This window comes from Chiloscyllium punctatum, chromosome 39, assembly GCF_047496795.1.
Source record: "Chiloscyllium punctatum isolate Juve2018m chromosome 39, sChiPun1.3, whole genome shotgun sequence".
Lineage (NCBI taxonomy): Eukaryota > Metazoa > Chordata > Chondrichthyes > Orectolobiformes > Hemiscylliidae > Chiloscyllium > Chiloscyllium punctatum.
Genome location: NC_092777.1, coordinates 53,547,482 through 53,567,898, shown reverse-complemented (window position 1 = coordinate 53,567,898; position 20,417 = coordinate 53,547,482). Strand labels below are relative to the sequence as shown.

At 38.7% G+C, this 20,417-nt stretch overlaps 1 protein-coding gene across 1 annotated transcript in view; it reads right to left on the bottom strand.

The window, feature by feature from the left end:
* Positions 1–20,417, bottom strand: part of LOC140464058 (dynein axonemal heavy chain 17-like) — a 408,886-nt gene that overhangs the window by 63,667 nt on the left and 324,802 nt on the right. Inside the window, exons 52-55 of the mRNA XM_072558720.1 lie at positions 15,657–15,874; positions 9,870–10,077; positions 6,005–6,120; positions 3,672–3,864 (exon numbers count right to left, since the gene is read on the bottom strand). Of these exons, the coding sequence (XP_072414821.1) occupies positions 3,672–3,864; positions 6,005–6,120; positions 9,870–10,077; positions 15,657–15,874 (735 nt within the window). The remainder of the gene's footprint in view (positions 1–3,671; positions 3,865–6,004; positions 6,121–9,869; positions 10,078–15,656; positions 15,875–20,417) is intronic.

Here is a 20,417-nt window from a genome sequence, read left to right as displayed (position 1 = left end):
TAACTGTAGTGTAAGAATAAAGTGTGTTTTACTTAAAACTTCATAGTTTGACCAATTGAAATGCATCTGGAATGCAATACCTTATATTTGCCTTTAAATAAGAAAAAGTTAGGGTCTAGGTCAGCTACTTAATATATTTTGAGTAGGTTGGTCTGGTTCATAGCACTATAACATTTCAATCTCTTCTTGATTAACTTTGATCAATATTTTTATAGTCTTCTCTGATCTTATGTAGTTGTTACTGATCCTGCCCTTTCTCATCACTCCACGCATCCATCTCAGCATCCACATCCCGTTAGTATCCAATCATTGTTCCTGTCTTCTTGACATATGCTAGGTTTCTGCACAATAAAGTAAGGCCAGACTCATAAATATCTTGCAGATTCACTTTTTTGGGTTCAATGATATTTTTCTTTCACATCACACTCCAGTACACTTCTTTTAGTAACTTCAAATAGAGCTAACTCCTTGTTTAATTTCCAGTTCTATACTTCATCTTCCATCAGTATCAACCTAAGATACTCAAAATCACTCATTTCACCACGAACTGTGCAACCTCAAGCTGATTTTCATCCTTAAGGTTAAACTGGCAGTCCATACTCTGGGTCTTTCAGCAACTGATGTTGAAATCTTCCAGTGCTTTTTCCAGTTCTTCAGATCAGTTCTATTCATATCATCCCACCCACACTGATCATTGACCATAGCATTTTTGGTCTGTATTGTTCAGTTGGAAGACCCAATAACAATCCAGAAGAAGAATGATTTGGAAATGCTGGTGTTGGACTGGGGTGTACAAAGTTAAAAACAATGCAACACCAGGTTATAGTCCCACAGATTTAACTGGCAGCGCTAGCTTTTGGAGTGCTCCTCCATCAGGTGATAATGGTTGTTAATATTTGGTGGAATCCAGCTTTAGCTGTGAAATCTCCACTTTCACCACATTGCTCCTTCCTCTTTCTGGCACTTATTATACATTTCCGGTCATAGTTGACTGCATTTCTTAGGGACTCCTTCCCTTCAAGCACTTCTCCAGACCTGCGCCCTATGCATCCAGTCATAAGCCATCTAGAGATTTATTAGTACAATCTCCTCGTTTCATTGACTTTTCTGATAATTATGTAATTTTTGTCTCAAAATGAGAAAGACATTATGATTCCATGCATGAATCTGAACCGATCTTGGTGGATTTCCATTATTCTCCTCAGTCTCTTGTCCATTATTCTCTTCCTTATCATGAAGGTATGAGGTAGGAAATTAATTCTTTGATAGTCTTGAAAAATTCCCACAATTTCAGAGAGGGAATGGTCAAATTATAGAACAGGGCTCCCAAGGGAGATGCTGGAAGCAATTATTTATCACTTCATTCAAGATTAATGTCTTTGGGAAATAATACTTGGGATACAGTGAGTAATTTTGAAATGTAAAATCTAGAGCCAACTTGAAAGGAACAGGTCTCTTTTGGATGTATGGTTCCCAATGATTTTCTTTGTTACATAATAGATAGAGATTTATTGCTATAATCAGCCAACAACTATTATTGTTGTATCTCTTAAGTACCAGTGTGACGAAGCTGGTCCATTCTCAAAATTACTGTGCCCTTGAGTTTTTTTCAGAGAGGGGGTTTGAAAGGTTTATTTGGGCCCTTTTTGTTTATCCCTAACTGATGATGCCTCTAGTCTAAGGCTTTCATGTCTTTAAAAAAAAATGGAGTAAACAAGGGAGTGTGACCAACTTTCTGGCTGTGCAGGTCAGTTTGATTTGGGGATTAGCTGAGTCAGGGTCACAGTTGAAACTAGACGCTCTGTCCCTTCTTCTATGTTCTGATTTCGTAACCTGTAAACTTTTTGTGTCAATTTTACTCTTTGTGCTAAGGGGTTTGTTTATTGGAACTATTGCAAGTATTTTGCAACAGCATCATTAAGGAGAAAGTGAGGACTGCAGATGCTCGAGATCAGAGCTGAAAATGTGTTGCTGGAAAAGCGCAGCAGGTCAGGCAGCTCCAAGGAGGAGAATCGACGTTTCAGGCATAAGCCCTTCTTCAGGAATCAAGAATGGCTTATGCCCGAAACGTCGATTCTCCTGTTCCTTGGATGCTGCCTGACCTGCTGCGCTTTTCCAGCAACACATTTTCAACAGCATCATTAAGTCAGGATAGCCTGTCGGGTTCGGATAGGATAAGATATTTGGGTATTCTATTTTTGGTTCATTGTCTTTCATTCCGTAATTTTGTAAATAAATTCTGTTTGTTTAAAACTCGGCAGTCTGACCAGCTTATTCACTCCAGGAATATCCACTATACACTTACCTGAAAAACTTGCAAAGTTATGATCTGGGCTACCTGCTTAAAAATGTTTTGAGGGGGTCAGGCCTGGTCCAGAACAACCAGAATGATAGAATATAAATGAGATGGACTATGGCCTTTATTCTTCAAGCGGTTCTTATGTTCTGTAACAAGTCTCAAAGTATAAAAATCTAATTGCAAACTTGAAAGTTTTATTTCATGATCAGGTCCAAAATATCCAAGTTTTCAGGATTATGTTTAGCATACTAAGGAAAAACATTAAGATAGAGTGCTTTTTTCAAGGAGAATCTGGTGAATATAGTAATGAGGATCCGAACACCTATTTTATTCCCCTCGAAGAAATTGAGGGAAGTTCATATAGGGAAGCAAATACTGGTCTGTTTTGCTCAGATCTTAGATTATAGCAATTACCATAATTATTTACCTAACAGAACCAAGTGAAAATACCCACTTAATTTCAATACAACCCTGCAGAAACCCAGAGAAGGGGGAGATAATGTCAACACAAATACATCATGGTAAGCAGTCCATGTCAAAAAGATGGGTAGTTTTTTTTCTTAAGGGTGATGTGGAGTAATATCTGATCCTGATACTTTTCTGCTCCATTGTTGCCTGCTCGTAATCTTCCAATGACATGCAGACAAGACACTAATCCAGCAGCATGCTAACCAAAGGAAATCAAGTACCAGGAAATGAGATGATGCAAGAGAAGGTGTTTGAAAGTCTTCATTGCAAGCAGTCAGAATTATTTGCAGTACCTCATAGGTTAGCAATTCTAGTGAAAGAAGAATACCAGCAAACCCCATCACATTACTCAAGCATTAACATATCTTAAATACCATTGCACCTTTACATTCACATTGCAAATTAAACCCCAGATCAAACCTTTTGTTCTGTAGCACATTAGTCTGTTGCTATAGGTGTTGATTTAGGAGAAAAATAGAAAACATTATTTCCAAGTTCCTTTCTAACTCTCCCTCACCACATTTCAAAATCAATCAGCATTCTTCCATCATCATGGGGTTAGCTCCCTACCTGATAGCATCCTGAGAGTACTCCCTGGGACTACAGTGGTTCAAGAAAGTCTCCAACACCTTCTCATGAGCAGCTGGGAATAGTAATAAATAAATGCCAGACTTGGCACTAAATGCTTAAATAAATAAATGGCATAATATTTTATTGGTGAGACTTCAATGTTAGTTCCAATACAACTGAACCATCACTATTAGAACACTTTGATTAATACTATAAATTTGAGCATCTGACGGTTAACCTCATTTTCAAGCCAAAATAGGAAGAAGGCTGATATTCATCAATACATTCTCTTAAGTTGATGTTCATATTTTCTTAAAAAAATTAAAAATCTCACTTCTAATTGTTGCAGAAAAGGCATCCAGTGGTCATTCAAAAGTTCATTTCTGTATTTTTTTGTGAAGTATCCAAGATATGAAACAAAAGCTGTAACAAGGAGCACGTCTCCACACAGTGTTTTTTCTTGCTCCTTGAACTTGGCTATTGAGTCACCCCAGCGTATTTTCTCTGATACCAAACCTCCAACAAGTCTGTAAGAAAATTGTTACTTTTTAATGTAAATATCTTATGTTTTCTCCTATTTGTCCAGTTTGTATATTGCACAATTATAAAGTTAAAAATCACACAACACCAGGTTATAGTCCAACACGTTTAATTGGAAGCACACTAGTTTTCGGAGCGATGCTCCTTCATCAGGTGATTGATGAAGGAGCGTCACTCCGAAAGCTGGTATGCTTCCAATTAAGCCTGTTGGACTACAACCTGGTGTTGTGTGATTTTTAACTTTGTACACCCCAGTCCAACACCGGCATCTCCAAATCATGCACAATTATAAACTAGGACAAAATGTAGGAAGATGATTTGTTCACAAACTTTAACAGTGACATTCTAAATTATGTCTAGCAGGTGTGCAAATGAGATGCTAGGATAATTTACCCTGCTTTCCTGTGAAAGTAACCCAAAAGGTCAAAGCTGCTGTTGCAAAGTTCCTCTTAGCTTAATTACTGCCTACAAATAAGGAGGGGAAGTTTGCATTTCACCATTTAGAAGAAATGACAGTAATTTTGTTGCCCTAAAGTCCTTCACAACCAACTAATTATTTTTGATGTGTATTAACTGACTTGAATTTTCCTTTGACAAAAGCAGATAAAGCTGAAAATGCCTATATTGAAGGGACACTTAGACCAGGAATTGTAACCTGTATTTACCTTAGTGGCCAAGCATTGACATTCGTCATGATTACACAAGAAAATCCCAATGAAATCCAGTGTACTATCCAATAATAAGCCTAATGGTGTACACATATACAGTCCAGGAAATTGTGAAAAGATCGCCTTCTTAGGGTGCGTCTCTGCTGCAGACTAATAGATCAAGTTACTCTTTCTTATTTGAACTATAAAGAAAAAGATATTAAAGCGACTAATGCATACTGGTCCAATTAATCTTCCATAAGTTCCAGAATGGCCAGTACATTCATTTCCAATTTTTACTGGTTTCTCCCTCTGGTTTTAACATTTTAAAAATATTTAAACATAGGTGTAAGTATTTAAAATGGTTAAAATAATTTAAAAGTTTTAGAAGTTCAATACAACCTAATACCATTTAAAAACAGTGTGGTTAGAACACCAGCCTGAACAGTGACTGATTTATTGATCTCAAAGTGTCTTTGCCGAGTGGAGCATGCTCTTAGATCTTTGAAATTAGTTTGCAATGCTACAGCTTAGAGAGAGCTGATACATGTGAACAAGGCATTCATGGATTTATTTTGTGCAATTAGCAATATTTTTGTATGTCTGCCTGTATAGCAGGTATGTGAGACTTCATTTATGTTTCATTGAAGGAACAGCTTCTTTGACAATCCAGATTTTTTTGTATGTTTGCAGTTTAGCTCTGCAGAGTGCAGCTTATTGCTCAGAGATGAGAGTACTACATTGGGTCAAGGTGACCTGACAATTTGTTTTAAAAATCTTAAAAGGCCTTAACCAATGACATTGCACCATAGTATATGAACAACCGATCTTTCTTCTGAACATATTTTTTTCTTATATATCTAAGAGGTCAGTGCTAACTTATTGAAAATAAACCAGATTTTATGATCAAAGCAGCATACCCTTAAATAGAGATGAGGGTCTGTAAGCATTAAAAATTGCACAATTTTTCAGACAGTTTTGTACTGTAGGAATTGGAAATATGGAGCAAACTATGGGCATACTGCCGGGGCAGTGTAAATATTTTGTTCACTTGAATTAATTGGCCAAAAGCTATTAATACTTATGATATTGTAGAGTCCTTCATGAACTTAACTCCCTAAAGTATTGTGCATGGCACAGAAACACCAAGAGCCTACAATGTTCTGGAAGTCCTAAAATTCAGTGTTAATAGGCTGATAATCATTAAATGTGAATATGCTCACCCATACTTAAAATGACCGATTGAAGTAATACTTGAACAACATTACAATTGTACAAAGGGCCAAGGACCCAGTGTGTTTGTCAAACTCAATTTTTCATCCCACCACCCTTAGTATCACTAGAATTTTTTTCCAAGTTCAGTAACAGCTCAATAACATAATGAAATATAACCAAAGACAAATTATACATCTAAAAATTGTGAAAGATCTGGAACTGAGAATTTGCTCATTTGATTCTATTTATTCAAGTCCAAATTTACCTATTTGCAAGTGAAATTGTCCTGTTGGTGTTATCAGCTTCTTGCTGACATTTGAGTTTTTCAGATGTGGCTTTTTCAAATTCAGCTGTCAATTTTGCTAAATTATCATCAAGTTCCTAAAAATTAATATTGATAAGTTGTTAGAAAAAAAGATTGTAATCTAGAAACCCCTTTGTAATAATGTTTAATATTCCTGTTATTTTAAATTTTTAACATATTTAAAATAAAACAAAGATGGTGATTAGCTAATAATCATATTCTAATATGACTACTGTAATATTAGGCCTGTGTGATATTAGGACAATACAATATAACATTCTCTTTATCATTTTCATGTCAGAAATATTAACACCCATCTAAATGAAAAGTAACAAATAGATTGTGTTATAAATCATTAAATTTAAAAGATAATATCCAAAATAATATTTATACTTATGCACTTAGATAACAATATATTATGACTACTATATTTTACATCACTGTTGCAGTTAAGTTTACACTTGCATATTACTAGTATTATGCAGGGTGCTTCAAAAAGGATTGCAGGTGCCAGATGGGAAATTAATGGAAATTTGAAGAATGTCACTAAGTTCTGAAGAGACATTCTAAGAGAGAAAAGAATGTGAAAGTATGCAGGATCACACCAAAGTGAGAAGGGAAAGATTAAGGATTCATTTTCAGAACTGCAAAGTTAGTAGAGCTGTACTATTTCCCCTGAAATTAAAAAATCAAATTTAGCCTTTAATTTATAAATTCAAAGATTCTAATGCCTAACTTTGGCATGGATTTGGGACTTAATAGATTTGACGACTGTCTGCGCAGATTGAGTCCAGGCTGTTCCACTACTAAATTGGCATACATTTTTGATGCTCATTTTAGTCCACAGAAAACAGGTGCAACACATACAAATTTCTGTCCCAAAGAATTGTTGGATGCAAAAGCATGTCGAATAAGAGTCCCTAAAAGCATCGGAATTTGGCCGTGAGTTACCAGAGTACGAGGCATTATCTGATACACAGCAAACATTTGTCCAGTGTAGACTAGGATTGGAAAGCCTTGTAAATAGGAATGCGTACTTTGAAATCAATTCACTTGGTCCAATGGAATTTTGTGTTATTTAAGGCAATGCTGAGAAACATTTAGTATAGGACAAGATGTAATGGTACAGGGAGGACGAGCCATTTGGATGCAAAACTGGCTCAAAGTTAGGAGACAGAGGGTGGTGGTGGAGGGTGGCTTTTTGGACTGGAAGCTTGTGACTAGCACTGTGTCACAAGGATCGGTGCTGAGTCCACTGCCTTTGTCATTAATATAAATGATTTGGACGTGAACATAGGAGGTATGGTTAGTAAGTTTGCAGATGACGCCAAACATTTGTGGTGGAGTGGACGGCAAAGAAGGTTACTTCAAAGTACAATGAGAGCTTGATCAGATGGGCTATTGGGCCGAGGAGTGACAGAGGAGTTTAATTTAGATAAATGTGATGTGGTGCATTTTAGAAAGGCAAATCAGGGAGGACTTATACACTTAATAGTAAGATCCTGGGGAGTATTGCCAAACAACGAGACCCTAGAGTACTGGTTCACAGTTCCTTAAAAGTGGAGTCATGGGTAGACAGGATAGTGAAGAATACATTTCGTATACTTGCCTTTATTGGTCAATGCATTGAGTATCGGAGTTGGAAGGTCATGTTGTACTGTGCAGGACATTGCGGGGCCACTTTTGGTATACTGCATTCCATTCTGGTCTCCCTGCTACAGGAAGGATGTTGTGAAATTTGAAAGGATTCAGAAAAGATTTACAAGGATTTTGCCAAGATTGCAGGGTTTGAGCTATAAGGAGAGGCTGAAGAGGCTGAGGCTGTTTTCCCAGGAGTATGAGAAGCAGAGGGGTGACCTTATAGAAGTTTATAAAATCATGAATTGCATGGATAGGGACTTTTCTCCAAAGTAGGGGTGTTCAAAACTAGAGGAAATAGGTTTAAGGTGAGAGGAGAAAGATTTAAAAGAGATTGAAGAGCAACTTCTTCACGCAGGGGGTCATGCATGTCTGGAATGAGCTACGGGGATGTGGTGAAGGCTGGTACAATTGTAACATTTAAAAGGCACCTGGATGGGTATATGAATAGGAAAGGTTTAGAGGGATGTGGGCCAATTGCTAGAGAGTAGGACTAAATTAACTTAGGCTACCTGTCTGGCATGGATGAGGTGGACCAAAGGGTCTGTCGGGATTTTATAAAAATTGGCAGCACGGTGGCTCAGTGGTTAGCACTGCTGCCTCCCAGTGCCAGGGACCCATGTTTGATTCCAATCTGAGACAACTGTCTGTGTGGAGGCTGCACATTCTCCCTGTGTCTGTGTGGGTTTCCTCCGGGTGCTCCGGTTTCCTCCCACAATCCAAACACGTGCAGGTTAGGTGAAATGGCCATGCTAAATTGCCCATAGTGTTCAGGAATGTGTAGGTTACATGCATTAGTCAAGGGTGGATTACTCTTAGGAAGGTCAGTATGGATGTGTTGGGCTGAAGGGCCTGTTTCCATACTGTAGGGATTCTATGATTCTAAAATATATAGTCTATTTCCATGCTACAGCTCTATGAATCTATGACTAAGGGTCGGGACAGCAAGTTTCAAGTCCAATCTGCTCCAGAAATGTGTCTGAACAGGGTTGATTGGAAATGACTACAGCTAGTAAAGTGTATCAAATTCTTGGCCCTTCAGACTCCAAGCATTATTTTATGACCTGTTGTGACTTAATTATGTCCCAACCTGATGCCAAGAGACCTAACTTCAAGTCCCACCTGTTCCAGCGATATTTAAACACATCACTGAACAGGTTGATTAGACAATGTCCATCATAGTATAATTGTTTTTGTGTAAGATAGAATTAAGATTTAAAAGTCATTCAGAAATAGCTTGAATCACAATAATCATTTATGGCCCACTTGGAGATGATATATTGTTATGAAGTTGAAAGTGTGCTGACCTTTAAGAGAGACTGAATGTTGTTTTGCACTGAGAGCTTACAAGCACCTGTCATATGAATAACTAGCAGTCTCAGAGTATACAGGAAAATTGAAAATATGTAATATTTGGCTGTGAAATGAATACCTGAATTGGCTGCTGTTTTGACAATAATTCGAATTTAACCAATCAGTTCAAATTATGCCCCAGGATACTAAAACCCAATTGAGTTTGAATTTATTGTTTTGCCAATCTCGAACCAATGGGATGATCAGATGTTGGGGGTATAAAAAAGGAGAGATTTGAAAAGTCAGACAGAATAACTGCCATTGAAAGAGAGAGAGAGAGAGAGAGAGAGACAAAAGATTGAAACACTCTCTATCAAAGGTACCTTTTCATATAAAGAATATTCTCAGTACAGAAAGTAGAAGGCCCAAAGAGATCTTCAGTCAGAACAGGCAGACTCCAATGATGACAGCCACTGTATGGTTTTGAAATTAAGTTGATGTAACTTTAATAAGAGTTTTATTAGAACAGTAGTGTTGGAGGCAAATAATAAGCAGTTAAGAGAAAGGGGGTCTTAGAGTTGTGAATAGTTGTAGTTTAGTGTTCAGTTTTAGAGTTAAAGAATAAATTGGTATCATTTTCTTTAAACAGTGGAAGTTTGGAATTCTCTGTCACTCATATTTTAACAGATTATGAGGTGAGATGAGCTTTTCTGGGTGTTTGGTTTCATTAACAGAAGGGTTCACTGCCATGTTGTAGCAATATTTAAGGCATAAACGCAATTTGACAAATACACAACTTTTCAAATACATTATTCTCTATCATGCGTATTAAAAATTCTTAATAATACTTAAAATAACTATTGAAATTTGTACACTATTTGACATGCACACTCACATTTATCATACGTGTGATACCAGCAAGTTTCTCCTGTGCAGCTGCTAGTTCAGCATTGGCCTGTGCCAGAGCTATCCTCTTGGGTTCCACTTCACAAAAGACCTCATAAAATTTGACAATATTTATGCACCATGAACACAGACCAGCTGCAGCAATGGATTTAGTACGAATAAAATCAGGATCAAACATTGCATTTTCAAGAATTGGCCTGGAACCAATGATGTAAGCAAGTAAATTTTATATCAATGTTGAAATGTTAACAATTCGTTTAAAGAAAGCTGTCCTTAAAAAATGTAATCACATACATGAGAACCATGATAGAAAACAAATGGAAATATAATATAACTCACTAAGTATTACAGTGGAGCTCAAACACTGAAGTAATCAATCAAATAAAAGTTCATGTAAGACAAAAGCTGCAAATAATTTACAGAAAATCTTCATTTTGTGCTAAGTAATCTAAGATACAATCAAAATGTCTTTAGAAGCATTTGGTCTTCAGTAAAACAATAAGACCATAAGACATAGGAGTGGAAGTAAGGCCATTCGGCCCATCGAGTCCACTCCGCCATTCAATCATGGCTGATGCGCATTTCAGCTCCACTTGCCAGCGTTCTCCCTGTAGCCCTTAATTCCTCTAGACAACAAGAACCTATCAATCTCGGCCTTGAAGACATTTAGCGTCCCGGCTTCCACTGCACTCCGTGGCAATGAATTCCACGATAATGGTAATAATCATTTGGGAATGCATCCATAGATTTCTGGGAGGATAAAATGCTTTGCCAAAGAATGGTTAAGGAAGGTTTGATAAATATTTTTCACAGACAAATCTACAATGGCTCTAAGTAGAGAGTAAAGTCAAATGAGGAGCGAATATCCAAAAAGAGACACATATGATTGGCAGAGGCCCTCTGGTTAAATTGCAAGAGTTTGGCTAAGGGTATGCAGTGGTGAAGTGGATTGGTTGTTTGTTAAGGTGATGGTGGTGATGATGTTTTAGCTCTTCCACACTCAAGGACATTGCAATTCAGACTTTCAATGCTGTTTTAGTTGCTGCCTAAGAGGAAAATGGAAGTCAGGTTGCTTATTAGGTTCTCAAGACAGAATGAGGGAAACAGAAACTCAAGAATTTCAAGTTTCAAGAAGACGTGACTTAATTTTTATTGGAATAGATTTTAGTATTATTCATGGCTGCTATGGAATAGAGTAGAGCGAACTTGCTTGTGGACATGATTTATATTTAATTTAAATTTACCATGGCAGACTTTACTATGGCTGTTATTGTGACTCAAAAAGAAATAATTTTCATGAATTCTTGGGAGATCTAGAAGTCTGGAACTTGGAGCAAGACAAACTTTTATTTTCATAGGGATCTAAGGGTGCTAGAAGCTAGGAGGGTTTAAGAGGAAGGATCTTTTCTGGGAGGGTGGCAGGAGAAGCTGTCCATAGAATAATTGGTGTGAACATTGCTGATGCTGCCTGTCACAGAAGTAAGATGAAAAAAACTAGGATCCAATGCAGGAAAATGTTCAGCGACTTGATAGCTTTAGCAAGGTAAACACAATCCCCAACAGGCTTCTGAATATCCACCATGCAGCAGGCGTACCTGAGGAACCTTAGAGTGCAACAATGTGGGAGGCCACTTTTGACTTTGTACCAGCCTCCACCACTTCCTTTGGCAGCTCATTCCATGCACACACCATGCTCTGCATGAAAAGTTGCCCCTTAGGACCCTTTTAAATCTTTCCCCTCTTGTCTTAAACTTATGCCCTACTTTGGGCTTCCCTACCCTGGCTAATCACCTTATCCATGTCCCTCATGATTTTATAAACTTCTGTAAGGTCACCACTCAGCTTCTGATGTTCCAGGGAAAATAGCCCCAGCCCATTCGGCCTCTCCCTGTAGCTTAAAACATCCAACCCTTGCAATCCTTTCAAGTTCCATAACATCTTTTCTGTAACAGAGACACCAGAATTGAATGTAGTATTCCAAAAGTGGCTTAACCAATGACCTGTACAGCTGCAACATGACCTCCCAACTCCTATACACAATGCACTTACCAATAAAGGTGAGTGTACCAAACACCTTCTTCACTCCACTGTCGACCTGTGACTCCACTTTCAAGGAAGATGAACCTGCACCCCAAGGTCACTTTGTTTGGCAACACTCCCCAGGACCTTACCAACAAATGGGCAAAAGTGAGGACTGCAGATGCTGGAGATTAGAGTCGAGAGTGTGGTGCTGGAAAAGCACAGCAGGTCAGGCAGCATCCGAGGAACAGGAGAATCAATGTTTCGGGCAACAACCCTTACCATTAAATGTACAGATCTTGCCCTAATTTGCCCTATCAAAGTCCACATGTCACATTTATCTAAATTAAACTCCATCTGACACTCCTTGGCCAAAGTTGCCCATCTGATCCGGGTCCCATTGTACTCAGGTAATCCTCTTCGCTGTCCACTACATCACTAATCTTGGTGTTATTTCAAAGTTACTAACCAAACCTCCTGTATTCATATCTAAATCATTTATGTAAATGTCAAAAAGCAGTGGACCCAGCACTGATTCTTGCAGCACACTGATGGTCAGAGGCCTCCAATCCAAAAGCAACCCTCCATCACTACCCTCTCTTGTACCTTAAAGCCAATTGTGTGTGCAAATGGCTAGTTCTCCCTATATTGCACATGATCTAGCCTTGCTAATCAGTCTACCCTGTGCACCTTTGTCAAATGCAGTCCCAAAATATGTTTGGAAAGTTAAAATCCCCTAACATAACCACCCTATTATTCTTACAGATAACTGAGACCTCCTTACAAATTTGCTTCTCAATTTCCTGGTGAATATTGGGGGTCGAAAGTACAATCCCAATAAGGTGATAAATGCCTTTCTTATTTATCAGTTCCACTCATATACAGAGGAATCTCAATTTTCCGAATGACATGGGGTGGAGGTGAGTCTTTTGTTCGGATAATCAAATGTCAGGTAATTGAATGCCGGATAACACAGTTTAGCCAAGCATCGGCACATTGCAATATTATTTGGATATATTGTAATTCAGATCATCAAAGTTTGGATAATCAAGGTTCCTCTGTAACTTCCATGGATGTACTCCCAGGAATATCCTACCTAAGCACAGCAATAATGTTATCCCTAATCAGAAATACCATTTCCCCTCCTCTCTTGACCCCTTTTCTTTCCTTCCTACAGCATTTATGCACGGGAACATGAAGTTGCCAGTCTCTAACCCATATTTCTGCCATAGCTATGATATCCCAGTCCCATGTACCCAACCATGTCCTAAATTCATTTGCCTTACCTGTCAGGCCGCTTGCATTGAAATAAATGCTGTTTAATTTATCAGTCCTACCTCATTCTTTGCCTTGCTCCTGCCTGCCTTGACTGTTTGACTTGTTCCTTTTCTCAACTGCACTAGCTTCAAACTGATCAATTTTCCCACTATACCTGTGTATCCCAATCCTCCCGCCCACCCACCCCTTTACTAGTTTAAACCCTCCCGGGTAGCTCTAGGAAATCTTCCCATCATTATATTAGCCCCCTTCAAAATCATGTGCAATGCCTCCTTCTCATTTAGGTCACTTCTATCTCAGAATCACCAGAAGACATTCCAATGATCTAAAAATGTATATCCTTCAAGTCCTTGCTAAAGAAAAAAAGATAAAATATTTGAAAAACAGTTTAGAAATAGATGAGGAATTAAGCCAATTTCCATCCATTTTGTAGCATTTAGTGCTATTCAGGTTCCTGATATAGATTCTGGTCCAGAGCTCTGTATCCTCACTGGTAATGATACAGTCTTTTTCCTGACAGAGTTTCAGAAATGTTCTTGCCTGCAGAGGACCTGCAATCCCACTCCAACCCTACATGTTCCCTTTCTGATAATAACAAGAGAGCATCCATATCGCCTTCCCAACAAGCTGGAAATGTTACTACAAAATAATACCTCATGCCAAACAGATTTCTGGGGGCAGCGGAGATGGGAGTAAAGAAGTAAATGTTCATGGATAAATTTTAATGTTTATATCATTGTCCCAAAAGAACTTGGCAGATATGCAGAGAAAAGGATCAATTACCAATGGTGTGCCACAAGGTTCAGTGCTGGGTCCACTACTTTTCATCATTTATATAAATGATTTGGATGTGAGCATCAGAGGTAGAAGTAGTAAGTCTGCAGATGACACCAAAATTGAAGGTGTAGTGGACAGTGAAGAAGGTTACCTCAGATTACAATGGGATCTTGATTAGATCGGCCAATGGGCTGATGAGTGGCAAATGGGATTTAATTTAGATAAATGCAAGGTGCTGCATTTTGGAAAGGCAAATCAGGATAGGACTTATACACTTAATGGAAAGGTCCTAGGGAGTGTTGCTGAACAAAGAGACCTTGGAGTGCAGGTACATAGCTCCTTGAAAGTAGAGTCGCAAGTAGATAGGACAGTGAAGAAGGTGTTTAGTATGCTTTCTTTTATTGGTAAGATTATTGAGTACAGGAGTTGGGATGTCACGTTGTTACTGTGCAGGACATTGGTTAGGCCACTGTTGGAATATTGCATGCAATTCTGGTCTCCTTCCTATCGGAAAGATGTTGCGAAACTTGAAATGGTTCAGAAAAGATTTACAAACCTGTTGCCAGGTTTGGAGGATTTGAGCTAGAGTGAGAGGTTGAATAGGCTAGAGCTGTTTTCCCTGGAGCGTCGGAGGCTGAGGGGTGACCTTATAGAGATTTATAAAATCATGAAGGGCATGGATAGGATAAATAGACAAAATCTTTTCCCTGGGGCAGGGGAGTCCAGAACCAGAGGGCATAGGTTTAGGGTGAGAGGGGAAAGATATAAAAGAGACCTAAGGGGCAACTTTTTCATGCAGAGGGTGGTACGTGTATGGAATGAGCTGCCAGAGGAAGTGATGGAGGTTAGTACAATTGCAACATCTGGATGAGTATATGAATAGGGTGGATTTGGAGGGATGTGGGCTGGGTACTGGCAGATGGGACTAGATTGGGTTGGGATATCTGATCAGCATGGATGAGTTGGACCGAAGGGTCTGTTTCCATGTTGTACATCTCTATGACTCTATGAATCAATATGTTTTCTCTGATATAACTGCTCAGCATGTGAGAAGGAAATTTGTTATATCCTGTCAGGTTTCAGCAGCGCATATATTCTTACCCTTCCTTGAAAATAAGTATGTTTAATAGACCCTATTAATTATACCTGGATTCATTTTGATTTCACATCACAACAGATTTTCTCCCCCTGACTGATGTTTACAATGGTGCAGGTATCTCACAACAAGACAGTGCAGCAGCAGGATCATTGAGCTGCTCTAAACCGCCTATTTACATATGTAAAGTCCTCAGATCCATTTCAATCATCGATGAAGGATGCCTCAAAAATGTCTTTACTTAATTTGGCAATTGATCCACCTTTGACTGTGAAAGCAAGCACATTTCCTGATTCCCATTTTCAGGATTAATAGACTATGTAGAGTATAAAAGAAAATTTCTAGGCACATATGTTTCAAATTGAAGTGTACAATAAAAACTATGCAATTTTGCATATTTGTCAGAAAAATATCAGATTTAAAGAAAAATCATAGACTTGCTATCTATTTATAGCTCATGCAATTACCATTGGATTAACACACGATGAATGAACAAAAATACATTCATAACTATAAGACAGAATTTATTAAGTGTATAGATTGTTTTAACTAATATAAAGTTGTAAAGTTCAAAGCAATCAAAGACTTAAAAATTTATTGACATACCGGAAAGCTTTCAAAGAAGAATCAGGGATGTGTTCCTTGTCATAGTTTATTAGTGAATCTAAAAAACTATCCACTTTACCCATCATAACTTTAGCAGCTTTCCAGCTTTTGTCCTTTGGGAGTTTTCCACTTGGTGCTAAAAGGATCATTACGGCAGCTGCCACAAGAACTACAGCATCTGGTGGGGAGCCAAAAGATTTCAGCTCTGTCAAGTTGTTCTAATAAGAAAAAAGAATCAGGTTAATAGTTTAAAACAAAACATGAAAATAAATATTCTAAGAGAATATATTTGTTGAAGGCACACTGCTCAAGAAAATAGGCTGAAGAGAAAAGAGTTTTTCGACTTTTCCAGTCAAGGTAATTGTGCTGCATTTCTTTGTGCTGCATAGTAGAGAAAATTTGGTGGATGCATACCGATCTGAATAAAATTTCAATTTTTCTGGTGAGCCAGAAATGTCCTCGCTTTACGCTAACAAAATCATTTCTATCTTGGTATGACTTAAATAAAGTTTCAAAGAATCAAATTCCATTTGCAAACATTTGGAAATATATAGGAATGGGACAAAATCTTCAAAAGAATCCATGCAGACTCAATGGCCAAATGACCTTCTTCAGTGTTTAAAGAATGAGAGAGGGGTGGAGAGATTTGGCAAGAGCCTCGCAGGGAGTTGATGACAAGGTTGAGAATTTTTAAAATGAAGTGTTCCCAGTTCATGAGCAAGTGTGGGACATGAATACAAGAGTGATGGATGGTTGGTGCTTAGTGCAATTAAAATATGGGCAGCTGAGTTTTGGGTAAGCTCATGTTTGTATTACATGGGACAAGGCAAGGCATCCACTGTAGTATTTTAAATACTCACATCTGGATATAATAGAGCCATAGCTAAGGGACAGACAAAAGTAAATGATATTGAGTTAATAGAACTTATTCGACTTAGGGATGGTAGATATGGGTCTGAAATCATATTTCAGGGTCAAGTAAGATGCCAACATTTTAATCAGCCTGTTTCACCATCACACAGTATTGAAGGAGAGCTTTATATGACATAGTAGGCAGTATAACATAGTAGATTGGAATCAATTTACACAGAACAAACCGTAGTGAACTCAGAAGAGATTTTCAGTTATAACTTTAAGAGCAACTTGATCATATGGTCAGTACCAAGAGGAGTTAAACAATTTAGCAACTTAGAGCTGTCAAACTCATGGGTGCTGGAAAAGGGCAACAGGCCAGGCAGCATCCGAGGAGCAGGAGAATCAATGTTTCGGGCATAAGCCCTTGGTCAAGAATGAGGCTGGTGTGCCAAGCAGGCTAAGATAAAAGGTTGGGGGGGGCGGGGGGGAATGCAATATTCCCAGTGCCCCTCCCCCAAATTCCACCCCCATCTTTTACCACAGCCCACTTGGCACACCAGCCTCATTCCTGAAGAAGGCTTATGCCTGAAACGTCGATTCTCCTGCTCCTCGGATGCTGCCTGGCCTGCTGCGCTTTTCCAGCACCACATTTTTCAACTCTGGTCTCCAGCATCTGCAGTCCTCACTTTCTCCTAGCTGTCAAACTCATGCCAAGATTCTATAAGGAAGAATCTACATGAAAGGGCAAAAGCATTTCAGATTAGGTAAGAGAAATGCAAAAGTAAATATGAACAAAAAGCTATTGTAGAATTTGCCACACTACTCACACAAAGCAGTTACAAATTGTATCAGATATCAATGAAGTGTGAGTTCAGTACTAATTAGAAGTTCAAGCACAGATAGTGAATGGACATTGGAAGCTCTTTGAGTAACGTTGCCATTCCTGGTGAACAAGGTGAAACATTTAAAAATGAACAGCACAGTCACTGGCTGAAGTTGCCAGAAGTTAAAGAAAAGTATTCACAGCTCAGACCAAGCATTGCTACCACAACAGGTGAATACCAGGAGGAACAGCTACAGTCAGAAAATGAAGCACCTTGGAAGTAATTTAAATCAAGATCATAGCACCACATAAGTTGCAAAGCTAGAATTAAATTGCTAAGGGAGCAATTTAGAAGTCTCAGCATGGATTCAATTGATAAGGGAGCAATTTAGAAGTCTAACAAAAAAAGAAAGTATTGAGACTATTTAAGATCTAATAAGATTAGGAGATGTATAATTAAAGCCAAGCAGATAATGAAAATCATCTATGAAAAGTTATTAAGCCAGCATAATTCACCTCTAAGGTCCTGAGTAACAGAATGCACCAATAAAGTTGGAGAATTATTTAGTGGGTATGTTTCACCGAGCATCTCAGCTAGGCCATAAGAGCAAGCCTGACCTCCCAGTCACTGCCCATTTCAATTTCCCTTCCTACTCCTTCTCTGACATGTCCATCCTCGGCCTTCTCCATTGACATAGTCAATCAGACCGCAAATTGGAGGAAGGGGTTGGCTGGCTTGAGCTATAGGGAGAGGCTGATTAGGCTGGAGCTGGTTTCCCTGGAGCATCGGAAGCTGAGGAGTGACCTTATAGAGGTTTATAAAATAATGAGGGGCATGGATAGGGAAAATAGACAAGTCTTTGCCCTGATGTGGGGGAATCCAGAACTAGAGGGCATAGGTTTTCTGTGAAAAGGGAAAAAATTAAAAGGGACCTAAGGGGCAACGTTTTCATGCAGAGGGTGGTGCATGACTTCTACCTTAAAAATACTTCAAGGTTCTTCCTTTTGAGGAAGCAAATTCAAAGACCTACAATTCTCTCAGAGATTAAAAAAAAGTTTACTCATCTCCATCTTAAACAGGTGATCCATTATTTTTAAACTATGATTAGATTCTCTCACAAGAGCAAAACATCCTTTCTGCACCTACCCAGTCATAGAGTCATGGAGTCATAGACCATGGAAATGGGCCCTTCAGCCCAATGTATCCATGATGACCAGGTTTCCTAAACAGAACTAGTCCCATTTACCTGTGTTTGGCTCAAATTCCTGTCATTTAAATGTTGCAATTGTATCTGTCTCTATCACTTTCTCTGGCAGCCTGTTCCATACACAACATCCTCTGTGCATCCATCTAAATTCCATCTGCCATTCCTCGACCCACTGACCCAGTTGATCAAGAGCACACTGTACAGTAAGCTAACCTTCTTCATGGTTCACTATACCACCAATTTTAGTGTCATTCACAATGCCTCCTACATTCTCATCCAGATCATTATATAAATGATGGACAACAATGGACCCAATACTGATTCTTGCAGCACACCACTGGTCACAGGCCTTCAGTATGAACACCAACCTTCTACCACCACCATTGGTGTCCTATCATACTGTCCAATGGCTAGCTCACCTTTGATCCCATGTGATCTCACCTTGTTAATCAGTCTACCATGCAGAAGCTTCTTGAAAGCCTTGGTAGAGTCCATGTAGACAATATCTATCACTCTGCCTTCATTTATCTTCTTGGTTACTTCCTCCGAAAATTGCAACAAATTTGTGAATCATGATTTCCCAAGCACAAAGACATGCTGAAGATCCCTAATCTGTCCTTGCCTTTCCAAATGCATGTAAATCCTGCCTCCCAGAATCCCTTCCAACATTTACCCAACATTGACATTAGGCGTACCAGTCTGAAGTTCCCTGTTTTTCCCTTGCAGCCTTTCTTAATTAATGGCACAACATTAGCCACCCTCCACTCTTCTGGCACCTCACCCATGGCTGTGGATGATACAAATATCTCTGCTGGGGCCTTGCAATTTCTTCCCTAATTTTCCACAATATCCTGGGATTTATCTACCTTTATGCATTTTAAGACCTACAGCATCTCTTCTTCTGTAATGGGGACTCTTGTCACCTCAAAACATTATATGTTTCAATTAAGCCATCTTTGACTCTTTGAAACTCCAGAGAACATTGGTCCAGCCTCTCTAGCCTTTCCTCATAATGCAATCTGTTCATTCCAGATATTAGTCTCATAAACTTCATTAATGGACTAAATGGCCAACTTCTGCTCTGATGCCTTATGATATTATTAACAAATCAACTGGCCAATAATCTGAACTGCCTGGGTTTCTGGATCCCACTTTGCACTCTCCTGAGCAAAGTTAGAAAAAAACTGGCAAGTCAGCGTGATGGTTTAATTTGCCAATTTTTGTACCCAACCATGCTGTTGGAAATTTTACAAATATTAAGTTTATTTTATAAGTTTCTGTTCCTTTTCAATTTTTTCTCTTGCACTTAATTCCAATCTTATATTCTCTCTTTATTTTTCTTTCTATACTTTACACAGTGTTCTAAAAGTAGCCTAAAAATGTCTTGTACAGCTGCAACGTGTCCTCCCAACTCTTTTACTCAATGTTCTGACCAAGAAAGGCAAGCATACCAAACACCTTCTTCACTATCCTATCTACCTGCGACTTCATTTTCAAGAAACCAAGAACCTTTACTCAGCAACTATCTTCAGGACCTTACCATTAGATGTGTGAGTCCTGCCATGTTGACTATTTCCTTGCTTTTCCAAATGTTTGTAAACCCTGTCCCTCAGAATCCCCTCAACAACTTACCCACCACTGACATAATAGTTCCCTGGCTTTTACTTACAGCATTTCTTAAATATTGGCACCACATTAGCCAACGTCCAGTCTTCTGTAACCTTATTGCAGCTTTTGATGATATGAATATCTGAGCAAGGGGCCCAGCAATCTCTTCTCCAGCTTCTCACAAAGTTCTGGGAAACAATTGATCAGGTCCCAGAGAATATGCACCTTTATTAATTTAAGAACTCCAGTACCTCCTCCTCTATAATA